The 16788-nt window shown below is 32.2% G+C and overlaps 1 protein-coding gene across 1 annotated transcript in view; it reads right to left on the bottom strand.

The window, feature by feature from the left end:
- The window catches only part of LOC145665865 (uncharacterized), a 124911-nt gene that overhangs the window by 26030 nt on the left and 82093 nt on the right, over window positions 1–16788 (bottom strand). Inside the window, exons 10-14 of the mRNA XM_081732978.1 lie at window positions 13868–14174; window positions 11971–12123; window positions 4186–4365; window positions 3344–3466; window positions 1260–1347 (exon numbers count right to left, since the gene is read on the bottom strand). Of these exons, the coding sequence (XP_081589104.1) occupies window positions 1260–1347; window positions 3344–3466; window positions 4186–4365; window positions 11971–12123; window positions 13868–14174 (851 nt within the window). The remainder of the gene's footprint in view (window positions 1–1259; window positions 1348–3343; window positions 3467–4185; window positions 4366–11970; window positions 12124–13867; window positions 14175–16788) is intronic.

Here is a 16788-nt window from a genome sequence, read left to right as displayed (position 1 = left end):
TGTGTGAAGGTACACGTAGCAGATATATTACGAAAATTACGTATACATAAAGTTTTAGAAAGCATTTATTTTTTATAACATTATAATAAGGATTATAAAGCAGAAGCAGACTTTTGCTTGAAATTTATATAGCGGTATTTGTTTCTTCTTTGACTTCTCACGTTGGCAAGCTGTTCCGTTACCAATCCGGAATATCTGAAGTTTCTACTACTTTACTACTATAATTTCTTAAATATTTTTGAGTTTTGTATCAATCCTTACTCACCACGAACAAATGCTCGTTTTCTCAGACTGTTCGAATGAATTCCAAATAGATTAAAACCCTAGTGGTGGGTAATCCATTTAAATGAAAAATAAAATGAACGATGTGTCATGGATGGATTTTCATATGACCTTGGGACAAAGTGTGTAATCTATATATAAAAATGAAAGTCACTAGGTTTGTAACTACGTGCCTCTTGAACAACCTGGCTGATTTCGATCAAATTTTCAATATAGATGAGGTTCTGGCCTGTGATGATTTTTTATCATTACGCTTTACGGTACAATGTAGGGGAGGAAAGAGGCAGATATATAAAAAATAAAACTTAATGACTCTTGAACTACTAGACCGATCTCGATCAAATTTGTCAAATAGATGAGGTTCGGGTCTGGGATAATCTTTATCATTTCACTTTGACGGTGCAACTTAGAGAAGAGGGAGAGAAAAATATATAAAAATAAATAAAAACGAAAGTGACTACGTTTGTAACTTAATAACTTTTGAACTACACGACCGATCTCGATCAAATTTTCAACATAAATGAAGTTCGAGCCTAGGATGGTTCTTATTATTTCACTTTGACGATGTAACGTAGGTGGAGGGGGAGATATTTAAAAATTATAAAAATTACCGATGTTAAGTGTCGAATCCATAGTTTTCGGGGTCGCTGAGACGAACAGTGACACTCCCGATTCCGTTTAAATCCAAATTTAGCCCTTTATGTTAAAATGAAACTATTCTCTCTGTGCGAAGAACGAATATTCTGATAGTTCGGAATATTGAAAAACTTACATATTAATAAACAGTTGATTATCTACCTAATTCAATTGTCTGATGTAACGTTATAAGTATCTTTCGCTTAGTTCTCACACTATGGTTTTGTTCTTGGTCATTCTTCTATGTATCAAAATATTATATTAAACCTATTTTTTTAAGTTTATAATTATGTAACTTACAAATACTTTTGGAAAAATAGAAGTACTTTTCAACAACTTACAATTGTTCTTGCTCGATTGGTATTTCGTGCCCACAATTCAACGTAAGTATTATTATCAATGGACATCCATGGCGCAGGACTCGTTACTCTAGAAAAGAAGTTAAAATCTTATATATTTTAACATAAGAGTTTGTATTGTTTTCAACAATACCTTAAATAATAATAAATTTACAAGAACTTATCAAAATCTAGCAACAATACCGATAAACAAAATTAAATGTGTGCTCTATAACGCATAAATGGAATTCGGGGTAAGATAGCACCAAATTTCGACGACGTGTTTTGAGCTCCAATTTAGTGCAATGATTTCATTTAATACGTGTTCTTTTTTTTCTTTCTTTTTTTTTTTTTTGAGAGGGGGGATCTATTTTATTTTATACTACATGTTTCTTCTTTTTTTTAAATAATGACCTGGTGTCAACTTAGCTATTGCATTTGATTATTTTGTAACAATTTATCATCTAAAGTAGGGGAGTTTGGACAAATGTCCGCACCATTTTGGTTGCAGCTTGTGCTGTGACTAATGAATGTTATTTCGTACAACATAATTTAATACAAATGTCATCTTCAAAACAAAACCAGTGCGATAGTCTATTTGGCTACGTATTACGATTTTAATACCGGTATTGATAATGACATTTGTGGTTGAAGAATAGAATAGAACGCATAAATGAAGGGTGTAAGGCAAGGTGACCAGAATTCTTACTTGTAAAAACGGGACGCATACAAATCAGCGACGGGAGGAAGGGGTAAATATCCAGATTGCATTTTGGGACTCAGCAGTGTTTTCTATTTACAAAATACACAAGTAAGAGTGATAACACAGCGTTTCTAACTTAAGTACTACCCAACAATACTTTTAACTACTAATAAACTACTTACCTCATTATTGAATATCTGTTATTCTCTACTATATCATTACTTTCACTACATCATCTATAGCGTAATTTTCACTGGCATTTTTGGGATGAATGGATCTTCTTTAAAAGTTCTTTGTTTGTTTGCACTTAACATTTTCGTAGAAATTGGTACAAGACTGATCAAAATTAATCTTACTGGTCAGCACAGTTTCCAAAGTATCTGTAGACAGTTGGGTTTTTATCACTTGTCCACAAAGCATTCATATGCGAGAATACACGTTCAGTTGGAGCATTAGTCCCGGGTAAACAGAGAAGGAACTTCACAAGTTTTAGAAGATTTGAGTATGGTACGTTATAAGAACAGAAATGGGAAAATACTTCTACTCAGCAGTTGTCAGGAGATGCTTTATTTAAGTTCCACTTAAATGAACCTTTCCAATGAGTGTTGGTACGGAAAAGTGTAGAGTTTGTATTGACAATTTATATTTTGAATAATAATTACGGGACACCTGGGTCATTTTTGCTTTAAAACGGGACATTTAGGCGTCCCGTTTGAGAATCAGAAAAAAAACTGGACAATGATTGAAAAAGGGACTGTCCCGGCTAAAACGGGACATCTGGTCACCTTGGTGTAAGGCAAAAACATGGTAACTCACGATTTTGCAATTGCTGCGTTTTGCAGCACCCGATAGAGAGCAATGTATACCGCTTCGTTTAAACTTGTCCGTTTAATCCTTCATGTATAGTCTTATGTGAAAAATCAGCTTTCCGATTTTGAAAATGAATTGAGCAGCAGAAAACCTCTTAATTTCTTACAATAGTAAAATTGTGGATTACCATGTTCTTGCCTCACACCCTTCAAATGGTTGTGTGCACAATACATCTTTGTGTTTTTGATCTAGCAAAACATGATGCATTTTAGCCAATTTCTTCAATTACTCTCACAAATTCAGATGGCAAAATACAGTTTGAAGTTGTAGGCACAAAACTCATTAGAAAAGGCCAATTAAACAATTGTTGTGATCTATGAACTGTGTTGTATGTATTACTTGATGTACTAGTTGTTGTATCATTCTCATTGTTGTTAGTTTTTTCAGTAAATTATGTTTTACAGCAAAGTATGGAACAAGAACAAAGACCAAAGCACGTCATTAGTTGTAATGGCATTTTTGGTCGTTTATTTTTGTTCCACATTTTAGTCAGTAGAGAAAAGTGAAAACTCACCTAGTTTGTCTGGAAAACATTGCAAAACACCCTTTAGCATCTGACGGCATTGCCTCAATGGAAGAACAGCAATCAACTGGTTGGTTATTTACCAAACATTTCACAAAAACTTCTTCACATGGCCTGCAAATATCAGCCCTTATCACAAATCGTTTCATTGTACAAACTGCAGTATCATTTAAAAAAAGAAAAAGTACTTTTGGCATGAAGTAACCTTACGTGATCTTTTCATAGCTTTATAATTTTTTAACCCATTGGAATCAGATTTTAATGTCTTGCTGTAAGCAAATGACATGGAAGCCAAGTGCCCGACTAGTGATGTCAACCGTCTCGGCGCGATTTAACTATGCCAACAGCTCGAGCCAGCTTGATTGGAATGAGCCATTGGCTCAGTTCGGCTTGGCTCAGATGAGCCATTGGCTGGAGCCGGCTCTGGTGAGATGAGCCTACGGCTCGACTCAGGTGAGCCATCGGCTTGGCTCAAGTGTGACATCGGCTCAGCCCAACTGAGCCAATGGCTCGAGCCGGCTCAGTTGGTTGAGCTGTTGGCTCGGCTCACTTCTCGGTTCAGCTCGGTGGTGTCTGAGCCGTGAACCAAGCTGCTCGAACCGTTGACAACACTATGCTCAACCCAGTCCTTCCTCTCAAGAGAAAGTGAGTCCAAGAGACATCTCCGCGCAGAAAAAGGTACTACTTTCCCTTATTATAATTCCAATAGGTTAACGAAGATTTGATGTAGAAGTAAACAGGAATGAACAGAGAGTTATTTCTGTATCTAAACTCGTGAAAATATTTCCCGAATGTGGCACGTTCACAAATTAGAGCAATGTATTTCCACTTACTTTACAGTCCAGTCAGAATCCATTGAACACCAAAAGATGGCAGGCAATGAAGTTTTCCAGGATTTATCGTTCTCTTGTAAAGCATACGTAACTGAGCTGTAGTAATACGTAGACCACAAGGACTTCGTAACGACGAGTGCAAACATCATGGAGCAGATCCACGCTGCTAGCCAAAAGATTCTACGAGCAATTGAGAATAACGAATTTAAACATGTCATCTTTACTTTTAGAATAAACATTGAGAAAGTTAATAGTCGATACCTCATTTTTTTGACAGTTTTTATAATAGAATGAGGACAATAAGAGTACAAAGGTTGCTCGTGAGGTAAGTAACATCGGTAAAATTTCCAGTTCTATCGCTTCAAACTAAGGGAAGAAAAGTTAGCTGATGTACCGGTTCTAATTGTTGTATACATTGTTCCTTTTGAGAGATTTCAGGTTGAACATAGCCGATTTTCAGAAAATCACAACGTTTGAAGACACACAACAAAGAAAAGATTAGACTCTTAGGTATAAAATGTTTTTAAGAAATATTAGTAGTATCACAGGGTATTTCTAAAAAAGAACTTTAACGGTGATTCTTATTTTTCTTTAAAATTTTTAATCTCAAAAATGACAATTTTCGTTTTTCAAATTTTAAATTGCCAACAAGTTTTTAAAGATGTACGTAGTAGGCTTTAACCCTTTCAGACCTGATTTTTTGTTTACTTTCCGGTGTTATTGTTATTTTGAATTATTATTCTTTATGACTTAACAAATGAAATACAACCGTCAATTCGTTTGCGGATGTCATATTTAGAGAATTATGGACGAAACATTTTGCGTGCATTAGGGTTGAAATACGTATGTAAAATTAAAATGGGATTAATCGAACACATCATTGTGATCTATATAGTTTAGAAACTCAAAATACATCACTAAAACAAAATAAGAATTTATTGCAAATAGCTTGTTTCGCCAAGAATAAAATAGCCTACGTGGCTGGACTTTGTCCATTGTGATAGCCCCTGCAAGTAGTCTACAAGAAATGTGCATTGCTTCCTGACAACAGATTAAAACACCACAGAAATAGTGGAAAGTGATTTAGAAAAGTTCAAAGAATTCTGACATAAAAACCCAGCCATTTAGAATCCTCCAGAGTAATTATATTAAGCTTAAAACTTAATGTACACAAATGTGACCACCAGGTCTGAAAGGGTTAATGTGTATCAGACACAAACAAACATGTGTACCTTTCAAATGTTCTTCGCCGAAATCCATATCTTAAAGAATAAAGGAGCCACAGTGTATACTGTAAACCTTTGTAAAGTGCAAAATAAGCTTACACGACATTACAAAATGGCCGCGAAAATATAATAAAACGTCTTAAAAATGAATGAATGAGTACTTATTTTCAACTGTCTAAGCGTAATAGAATTGTGTGTACAGAAATTTCAAAATAGAATTATTTTTTCAGGGACCATCATTTGTTGATTTTATATGGATTTGCTCTCTCCATATATTTACTTATTAGCAAAGTCTTGCAATAACTTTTCAACACTTCTGACACTCATTTCTCGAATCCTAAAATGGAAACGAAATAAAAAAAAAAAAAAGATAACTTTGAAAAAAAAATGCCTAATGGGCAGTGGTTTTCAAGTATACTTTATTACTAAGAGATTTGCTTGAGGCGCATCATGTTATGAAGTTAGGAAACTAATAAGAAAATCTCACGTAGTTATTTTCACCACCATATTGATGTGCACACTTATAATGAAGAGAAATGAAAATACTCATAAACAGTAAAAGTCTCTAGAAAAATATAGTATTTTTTCTGTGGAAATTACAGTAAAATGTACAATCGACTACAGGGTTCCAGTATATTATCGAATATATTAGTACAGGGTTTTTCCATCTGGGGGTCGCGAAGATAAGCAGAAGGGATAAATATAATTAGAATCTGATACCAGAAAATATTTTTAAACATTATTTTGAATTTTGTTCTGATAGGCGTATTTAAACTTTTATACATACTGTTAAGAATGACAAAATATAGGTCTACTAAACATTTTCATCAAGTGCAGAGTTGTTTAAAAAACAATTTAAATGAAAAAGGTACGATATGAAACTAATGAGAACTGCGTATTGAAATACCAGAAAAATACAAATGCAACAAAACCTGTATATTGAAATACAATTATAATTGAAAGGTAACGAGATACCTGTTGGTGATACTGAACACATACACAACAATGTACCAAATTCACAACAATATGACGTAACTCAAAATGGCGGCCTCTCGAAAATTAAAATACTCCATATTTTTTTAAAAATAACTGTCCAAGTTTTTTAAACCAAAGTTAGAAATCTTTTAATTTTTTTATCATATGATCCAACATTAAGAGAGTTACGAAGTTTTAAAATTTTCAAACGGCCTCCATTTTGAAACAGTATGATTGATCGGATTCGATATTTGTAAAACGAATGAACTGACTAAATTCGGTTTTAATCCATTCGCTTTTAGGGAAGTTACTTTATCCACTATATACAAGAAATACATTCTACTATTATAGAAGTAGATGAATATAGTGAGATCTCCGCAATAGTTATATTAAAAATCCCACACAAGCTTATTACAAACCAGAAATTATAAGGGGGTCGCTGGCAAGAAGATGTGATAAAATGGGGGTCTTGATAGGAATTAGATTGAGTACCATTGTATTAGAATATTTTAATGTTGGTTCATTTCATGGGATTGAAGTTTACATACTTTCTAGCAGTGAGGCTATGTGAGACATGGATCTATAGCTTAACGTGGGATCCGAACCACATGAGCTCTCACCGGGAAACGAACCCGGGTTTCATGCGTTGACGTTGCTTCGTATATTAATGAATTACAATAAGAGACAAGTTCTGACTAAAACATATATGTTCTCTAATAAATAACAGTGTTATAGTTTCGGCAAAGTATCTTTGCCTTCATCAGACACGTTATGAAATATAATTTCTAAGAGTACAGTTATATATATCTGAAAATGAGAAGAGGTCATACCTAGGAACCAATGAGATTGGCCATTTCATTGTTTACATTTTTTTGTAAGTGATTACATATTTGCAACTTTTAATGATCGAGCTTTCACTTGAGAGCTAAGCTGTTGATTGGCACACCTGTGCTATTTTAATGAGCAACTTTCACTTTTAAGAACCTTAAATTTTTAATTAGCTATCTGTTATTTAATACACTTGTGTTACCTTTTCCTTATTCTCTGCTTTATCCAATATCTTCCTCCATACATGATGTATATTTAGTTCACTATTTCAGTTCATTAAAGATTAAGGTTTAAAGTTCTCAAAAGTGAAAGTTGTTCATTAAAGTAACACAGGTGTGGCAATTAACAGTTTAACTCTCGAGTGAAAGTTGTATCATTAAAAGTTGCACATACGCAATCAATTACAAATTGTTAAAACTGAAAGGACTAATCTTATTGGTTCCTATTATAGGTATGACCTCTCATTTTTAGATATATAAGCTGTAGTCTTAGAAATTATATTTCATAATGGGGTCATTCCATGTCAAATCACCTAGAGCACTATGCTTCAATGTCTCAGATTCTCTTCAAAATTTTTTCATACATAAATACCAATGAAATTATGCTAAATTTTTTTTCCGATTTTTTTTTCTTTTGGATGAGAAATGGGCCGGGGGGGATTTTTTTTTTTTTTTTTTGAAAAATGTGAATTTTGCTTCAATTTCACTTTTTGGCATTCACCATCGTGTAACTAAATTACCATAACTTCCTTATTTTTAAAATTATTGAGCTCATCCAGGTGTCAAATGAAAGCTTAAGTTTTGCTCTTTCAGTAGATATTAAGTAACCTTGCAAAAGATTACACTGTCAAACATTAATAGGTATACAAAGCAAATCCTAGGGTTTTGACAAATTGTGCGGTTGCTCAAAAGCTACAACTATGAAACTTTTGAAACTTTTTTGTACATTCATCTTAACACGCACATTGAATGGTTAAAAAATAAAGAGGGTGTTTTGTATTTTTGTAATTATTATTTTTTATGTACGGAAATATACAATTTTAAATTTTGTTAATTGTGTCATTGCTCTTAAGTTACAACTATGAAACTTTTGAAACTTTTTAAATAGAATCATCTTAGCACATACATGATATGGTTAAAAAATAAAAACGGCGCTTTTGGTATTTTTGTAATTATTATTTTTTTTTTTTGGTATTTTACATGTACGGAAATATATAGATATAAGTTTTGTTACAAATTGTGTCATTGCTCGTAAATTACAACTGCGAAACTCTTGAAACCTTTTTTATAGAATCATTTTAGCACATACATGATATGGTTAAAAATTAAAAAGTGTGATTTTGGTATTTTTGTAATTATTATTTTTGTACATCAGAGTGCTCTGGGCCTTCTATATTCTACTGGCCAGAAAATGAAGACTTTTGTTGGATATCTTTTGAAAATATCATCTAGGGAGTTCCTGTTCCATCTCTTACAAGCCAATCAGCCCGAACTTACGCAACTGAAAGCAAAATTAAAAGAAGACATCATATCATCAATGAAAAGAATGAGCTGTGAAATATAGGACACAACATTTTGTATGTAAATCTATGTATGTTTATTGTTTTCGTCTATGTTTCTATTGTTTTCGTCTACATTAGTCTATTATTTCTTATTTCTGTTGATAGAATTTGTAATAATCACTTAACCCCTTACGTTGATAGGCCTATATTTTTCATTTACAAAACCGCAAGATTATTATTAAAAAAAAAGGTATGCCTTTTTGTTATTTAATCATACCTAGTAAATGCAAACTAATCCTATAAAAAGTTACAAAAGTTTGAAATTGTAAGCGATGGTACAATTTGGAAAAAAGTTGAAAGTCATAATTAAAATACAAAGATATAATATTATGGAGATATCAAAACTACGCATTACACCAGTTCCATTTTTAAGCATACCTAATATTTACTAAGATGATTATTTGAAAAAGTTTTAAAGTTTGACAGTTGTCACTTCAGAGTAGGGATGGCCAAAATTTTCCGAAATCGGAAATTTCACTTTCCGGACTTATTTCGAATTCAAGATTTTTCCGAAATCGAAATTTTTCCGAATTTCAAAATATTTCCGATTTTACTTTCCGGAATCCGGAAAGAAAAAATTCCGGAATTGGTCATCACTACTTCAGAGAAAACGCATAATCCGTTAACAATAGTAAATCTGTATGTTTCTGAATATTTAAAACAATAATAATAATAATAATAATAATAATAATAATAATAATAATAATAATAATAATAATAATAATAATAATAATAATAATAATAATAATAATAATAATAATAATAATAATTGCAAAAATACGAAAAGTACCCTTTTTTATTTTTTAACCATATCATTTATGTGCTAAGATGATTCTATTTGAAAAGTTTCATAAGTTTCATAGTTGTAACTTAAGAACAATGACACAATTTGTAACAAAACTTAAAACTGTATATTTCCATACATGTAAAATACCAAAAAAATAATAATTACAAAAATACCAAAAGCACCTTTTTTATTTTTTTAACCATATCAAGTATGTGCTAAGATTATTCTATTAAAAGTTTCAAAAGTTTCATAGTTGTAACTTACGAGCAATTTGTAACAAAACTTAAAACTGTAAATTTCCACACATAAAAAATAATAATTACAAAAATACAAAAAAACACCCTGTTTATTTTTTAACCATACCATATACGTGTTAAGATGAATGTACAAAAAAGTTTCAAAAGTTTCATAGTTGTAACTTTTGAGCAACGGCACAATTTGTAAAAAAAAACCTAAAACTTTCTTTGTATACCCAATAATGTTTGACAGTGTAACTTTTTGTAAGATTGCTTAGGGTCTACTGAAAGAGCAAAACTTAAGCTTTCATTTGACACCTGGATGAACCCAATAATTTCAAAAATAAGTAAGTTATGGTAATTTTAGTTCCATGATTCTGAGTGGGGGAAAGTAAAATTGAAGCAAAATTCACATTTTTCAAAAAATTCTCCCTGATCCATTTCTCATCCAAAAAATCGGAAAAAATTAATTTAGCATAATTTCTTTGGCATTAATGTATAAAAAATTGAGGAGAATCTGAGACATTGAAGCACGGTCATGTTTTAAAATTAGGTGATTTGACATGGAATGACCCAATGTGTCTGATGAAGGCAAAGATACTTTGCCGAAACAGTAACGCTATTTTTATTAGATAATATATATGTTTTGGTCAGATTTTTTTAAAATTATTGTATACAAGAAGTTCCAAAGCTAAAATGAGTGTATTTATGAACTATTTCATTGGCGTTTTGAGAAGTTAAGAAGAAGTAAGTTATTTAACATTAAATGTACAACTTGCTTTAGAAAAAAGGACAGAAACAGAAAAAGAAAGCGGATTCCATCTCTCTTTGAGAATCCCTGTATTCTTACCCATAAAAGGAATTATAACAAACAAATGGGTATCTCTTCCTTAGTTCGATCGCAGGACGTGAGAGGTGGTGGACTATATGATGTACAGGGTCATCATTTGAGAAGGGCAGAGTAGCACTTCTTTCCTTCATGAGTTTGGGAACTACATATTTTATAATCATTGCACACTAATGGGAAATAAGTTAAAAATCTTATGTCGGTGGAGAGTCTTGTATCTCCCCCTCCCCAACTAAGATCTGAAATGACGCCGCTGATCGTATCCGTGGGTTTTCTCGAGGTTTTCCCGGTCCCTCTCACAGAGGTGGATCCAAGGGGGCGATCGACTTTCCTTTTTATATATATAAAAAAACCCATCCCAGAGTTTGGAGGTCTTAAAAGTAGCTCCAAGTAGTAATATTACAACCCACCGCCCCCCAGACGTTCGTCCTGGATCCGCCCCTGCCCTCTCACATTTTCATTCCTTCAATCCCTTTCAAAATCATTTGCCTAAAGGCAGTGGTGTTATTCTAATTTTTAAATAGATAGAGAGAGAGAGAGAGAGAAAGAAAGAGAATAGATGGATAGACATAACTTACGAAAAAAACATGCAAGTTAGACAAAAGCAAAATTTTTACTGGATACCACAAGTGACAAGTGAAGATCTACACAGGGTACTAATACAAGGTGGTGTGACGAAATTAGGTAGCATTACGAATATCTTGGAAACAAATTATCCAAGATAGATGTCTATTAAAAAGTATTGGAAGATCTTAATCCAGCAACGGATCGGCAATTGTTGATAATGGTATATATGCGTTTCAAATATAAATAACCCTCATCACTACAATCGTGTGAACCCAGTTCTCGTTCTTGATATCTGAGCATTTGTGATCAAGGAATAAACGCTTATACCTTGTTCTGAGAGATCAGATGTTTAAGTCTGTAGCTGTAAGAATTTCTAAAAGTTAAATTAAAATTTACTGTTCCTGAGTATAACAGGGTAAAATTTACTGTTATGTCTGGGTATAAGAAACGGTTCTGCGAACTCGAAATGTTTTAACAACCGTTTCTAGTGAACCGGCTGAATAGCACCACTACTTAAAGGGCATATCTGTTAAACGTTAAATTAAAGACTAAATTAAATATGTATCTTCTTCAGTCAGTCAATTGAGATATTCATTTGAAGCCAACGTATTAAAATCCACTATGCACTCTTAGGAGAATGAGTTCTAGACCTATTAACGAAAGATGGGTGGCTAGATTTTTTATTTTATTTTATTTTATTTTATTTTATTTTATTTATTTATTTATTTATTTTTGACTAAGACTATACATGTACTCACTTATCAGGCCAACGGAGTAAAGGTTTTCCTAAATACTTCAAAGCGTGAAGCGATGAATGCAGCAGATATTCTTTAAACGCAATATATAAAGAAGACAAAAGCATCCTGAAGAATCTTTGTCGTCTTTTCCGCTTAATTACGATTGAATATCTCCTGAAATAGAATCAAATAATAATGATAATAATTTTCTTTCTTCTCCTTCACTTGATTTCACTTCTTAAAATATTAACCACAAGGATAGTAGGTCTAAGGGAAAGTGAGGCGCAATGGAACAAAAAAAAGTTATATTTTACAGTAACTGCTTTATTTCTTATAATCGATTCATTCGAAAAAGGTATCTTCGAACGACGTATCTTTATGTGTTCCGTGCATATTCATTGACATAGTTCAACACATGAGTTTATGATAACGATTTTCGAGGAGGAGTTTTCCTTAAATGTATTTGGATTTTTATTTTATAAAGAGGGTTGCATTTTGATTGTGTTTTGCTATTTTAGTTCTTTTTTGTAATATATAGAAACTAGTATCCAAAAATACATGTTTCATAATCCTAAGGTGCTCAGGCAACAATTTTTATAGAAGGAGCTTGCCTACAGGCATGTAATTTGAAGTACTCACCAACTACCTCTATAAAAATTGTTGCGGAAGTAACCACAGGATTCTGAAATATGTACTTTTAGAAAGGGCATGTACTAGTTCCTAAGTGAAATCTTGATCCGACTACGGAAGATCCCATAGTATTGGAGCTATGGATATTTAAAGTTCATTTTTTTCATGTTTACGGCAGCCTATAACTCCGAAATAACGGATTTCTGCAACCAGGTTGGTCTATACTGTTTGTCTTATCTTGGTATCAAGAGTCACCTCCCAAACGTTATCGGTGTTGTTTTGAAACACCCTGTATATAAAGAATAGAATATATAATACATGTAACTCAGGGGTAAAAGTGGATCTGAAAAGGTGGGGGGACGGTAGGTAACGGCATGACGCCACGCCGCTCCCCCTGCCTATCTTTGTACATTGCAATTTTTTAGGAACTGGGGGGACGCCGTACATATTTTGTCGAGGTGGGGGAACGCCCCCCCGCGTTCTCGCACACTTTTACCCCTGATGTAACTGGAAAACTTGGCTATTACTATTTGGAACTATATAATGATGACTTATTGCTACACAAAACATTAAAATACTAAAATTTAGCAAAAAAGATAAGTCATCCACAATAGTTAATATTATTTTTCATGTGTAATCTCTATACAAAATACGTTATTTGGTTTCTGTCGGTGACTGTAGATACAGTTTTAAGTTTATTTTAAGATTATGACTATCAAGATATTTTAAGATTAAAAAACTTTTACGTATTTTTAAGTGTTTTCTTTAAACATATTTTGATTTTTATTTTAAAAGAGGTTGCATTTTGAATGTGTTTTGTTATTTTAGTTCTTTTTTGTAATATATATATTATGGCGTGTCTTTTACTCGTTTATACTTTTCCTTCGTAAAGAATAATGATATATACTGTAGTTAAATAAAATGTTCATTTAATAACTTATTTATCTATCTGTCAAACTCAATATACTCTCATTGCCATTAATTATATAAAAATACGATGATTTATTTGCTCCCTTCGTGTTAATACAAGTATTGCGATTTTTAAAGTTCCAATTAGTAGGATTAATCGATATATGGGTTAAATTCCGTAAAGTTCCATCACGATTACTTACATCATGGTAAACATAAACAGAACTTACTCTAATATAAAGTAAGCTAGACTAACCCAAACCTATCTAACATGTGTTTCAACCTAACATGTGTTTTATAAGCTTCCGCTTGTTAGCGAAATTTATGCCAATGATATTGTGAAAATGAGATCCATTTTTGGAAATTCGAGACTACTCACTTGTATTTTAAAAATTGTTGTTGCATTTGTGTAGCGTTTGCATCAAAAGGATCAGCAACCCATGCAAAGCGCCCCAGCCGACCATCGGATGTACGATACATGTTGTGAATCCTTTCTAATCTCTTCTGCAGAGCCTCCGTCCCCTGACGCCTTTGACAAGGAAGCTGCTGGACCCTGTTTCTTTTCTTTCTCCTTTTCGCACATTTTCTCACATTACACATTACGCGAAGAAAGAGAAAATAGAAGAATTCTATAATGGACAGAATACTCCCTCCAAAGAACAGGCTGGCTGTGCTTCCAAAGGAAACTGAAAAAAGTAAAGCCGGAAGAACTTACTCTATCTTCCGTTAGGAAAATCCTTTCTAATTGTGTACTAATCTTATATTAAGAAACAAGGAAGAACATTATAAATATATCTTTTATAAAAATCCTAAAATATGTATGGAGCAATATGTAGGGGAAAGGTGTATAAAGTGGTCAGAGCGGGTAAAGTGGTCATCGACACCTTTCTCGCCTGTATATACCTGACACCTATCGCAAGTAAGCTCAATCAGTTGCGCTAGTTGCCATCGTAGACGACAAAGAGACCAGACGGGTAACATTCACAAGTCCTAAACGGCACAAGACCTAAACGGCGGTCAAGACATAAAAGCTTACCAAAGGTATAAATTTTAGGTCTTGTGTCGTTTAGGACTAATGCCGTTTAAGAGTTGTGTCATTTAGGACTAGTGCCGTGAAATAATTTTTAGGTCTTGTGCCGTTTAGGTCTTATTCCGTTTAGGTCTTGTGCCTTTTTCATTCACCTGCTTTAGTTCTGAAATTCGCCACCACCACACGAAATTGCGACGATGCAGTAACTAGTTGGCAATAATGTTAAGAACGTAGCTAATTCCAATGGTAACACCTACACTACTATAATTATTATTATAATTATCTGTTCTGTAGTTATACATGAATTACATTATATAACCTATTTCATTCTAAGAATTAATTATATAATTCATTAAGAAATTCGTTTCTTTCAAATGGAGATACGAGAATCCTATGACCAATTCCTAAAAAAGAATTAAATAAAAATGTTTAAAAAGCATATTTTACCAGAAGCCAAGCACACACACACACACACACACACACACACACATATATATATATATATATATATATATATATATATATATATATATATATATATATATATATATATTCTGTGGAGTGTATTTTATTAAGAGTAGGACAAAGCCCATTCTAACTTTCCAAAATTTGCTTAATTAGGACAAAAGCCCACTACATATTTCACAAGTGAACACTAAATACCGATTATGTATATTAAGAACGCAGGCAGTTACTATATTTCACAGTGTGTTTTGATAGAGTTGATATGTATACGCCAGAAAAGAATCAACAAATAACGCTAAATTACTAATGTAATATGCAACATAATACGTTTGAAGAAACCAATACATAGTCATTTAGGGGTGTAGCCTGCAAACATTTCAAGGGAAGTAGGCGTTTTAACATATTAAAAGCAAACCAAAGGTATATTTCCAAATTACGAAAGCTTCAATAAGACAATAAATATATAGCCTACATATTACACACGTACATAAATACATATATTATTATTATTATTATTATTATTATTATTATTATTATTATTATTATTATTATTATTATTATTATTATTATTATTATTATTATTATTATTATTATATTCTCAGTTTGTTACCTTTTTGAAACCTGGGTCTTGACAGTGAGTGAATTTAAAGCTACAGCTTGTGGGAAATGTACGAATGAGTTAAGTCAAAAGAAATCGGAAACTGTTCATGAAATTCAATAAGTTTGACTGTGTTTATCTTCTGTACTCTTATATAAAAGAGTTAAGATAGCTAAGTGACTTTCTGGGCATACTACTACAAGTAGAGACGTTAAATTTTAATTTTAAAAAATCGTTTTTTTTACGAAAGCAGGATATAAGAAAGAATTTTTGGAAATACGTATCGTAAAAAGGGAGGGGTAAGATTTTTTAAAAGAGTAGTGTATCTCGTAAATTTCTGAAGCTAGTAAAATGAAACTTGGCATATAAACTTCCCACTGTGAAACAAAAAATAATAAATAAATAAATAAATAAATAAATAAATAAATAAATAAATAAATAAATAAATAAATAAATAAATAAATAAAGAAAGAAAGAAAGAAAGAAAGAAAAGAAAAGAAAGAAAGAAAAGAAAAGAAAAGAAAAGAAAAGAAAGAAAGAAAGAAAGAAAGACCTGAAAATTCAACACATAAAAGGAAAGAACAAAGGGTGAACTTTCTTTAATGTTCGAATTCTCCATTACTTATTCAGAAAATATTTGTAAAGTAAAGAAGGATTGCTTAAGCTGGATGCGTGAAACTCGGTATTTCAACTATTAATTAAAAGTTTAAAATATGTTTCAGTGTCCGGAAAATTACATTTTTAAGAGGGAAGGAGGGACAATTTCTATAATATCAAAATTTTCCACTGCTTATGAGATTTGGGCAGAAAACTCTTTTCCTTTACGTTTGGGTTCGTCCAGTTAAGCAAATGCGAGTACAAAGTGGACGATTAACTAGGTTCTTTTAATTATTTTAACATGTTGACATAGTTTAATTTTTAAAAAAGTGATTCACAATCTATTATAAACATTATTAATTTGCTGTTATTATTAAACACAGACTAACCCCCACTTGGGGGACCAAGAGTTTGTTTTGGGTATTAAGCCATCATTTGGTGTGGGAATAGAAAAAAAAAACCAGAAAGATCTGGGAATCACATTTGATAGGTTGTTAATATTTTGTCACCACACAAATGCTATCATGCAAACAGCAAGAAAGAAAAATAGGCTTTATTTATTTATTTATTTATTATTTCATAACGATAGAATATGTATTTATACAAGTTA

The sequence above is a fragment of the Thermobia domestica genome, chromosome 12, assembly GCF_964235325.1.
Source record: "Thermobia domestica chromosome 12, izTheDome1.hap1.1, whole genome shotgun sequence".
NCBI lineage: Eukaryota > Metazoa > Arthropoda > Insecta > Zygentoma > Lepismatidae > Thermobia > Thermobia domestica.
The sequence above is the reverse complement of the archived record's forward strand: the minus strand, read 5'-3'. Positions and strand labels throughout refer to the sequence as shown.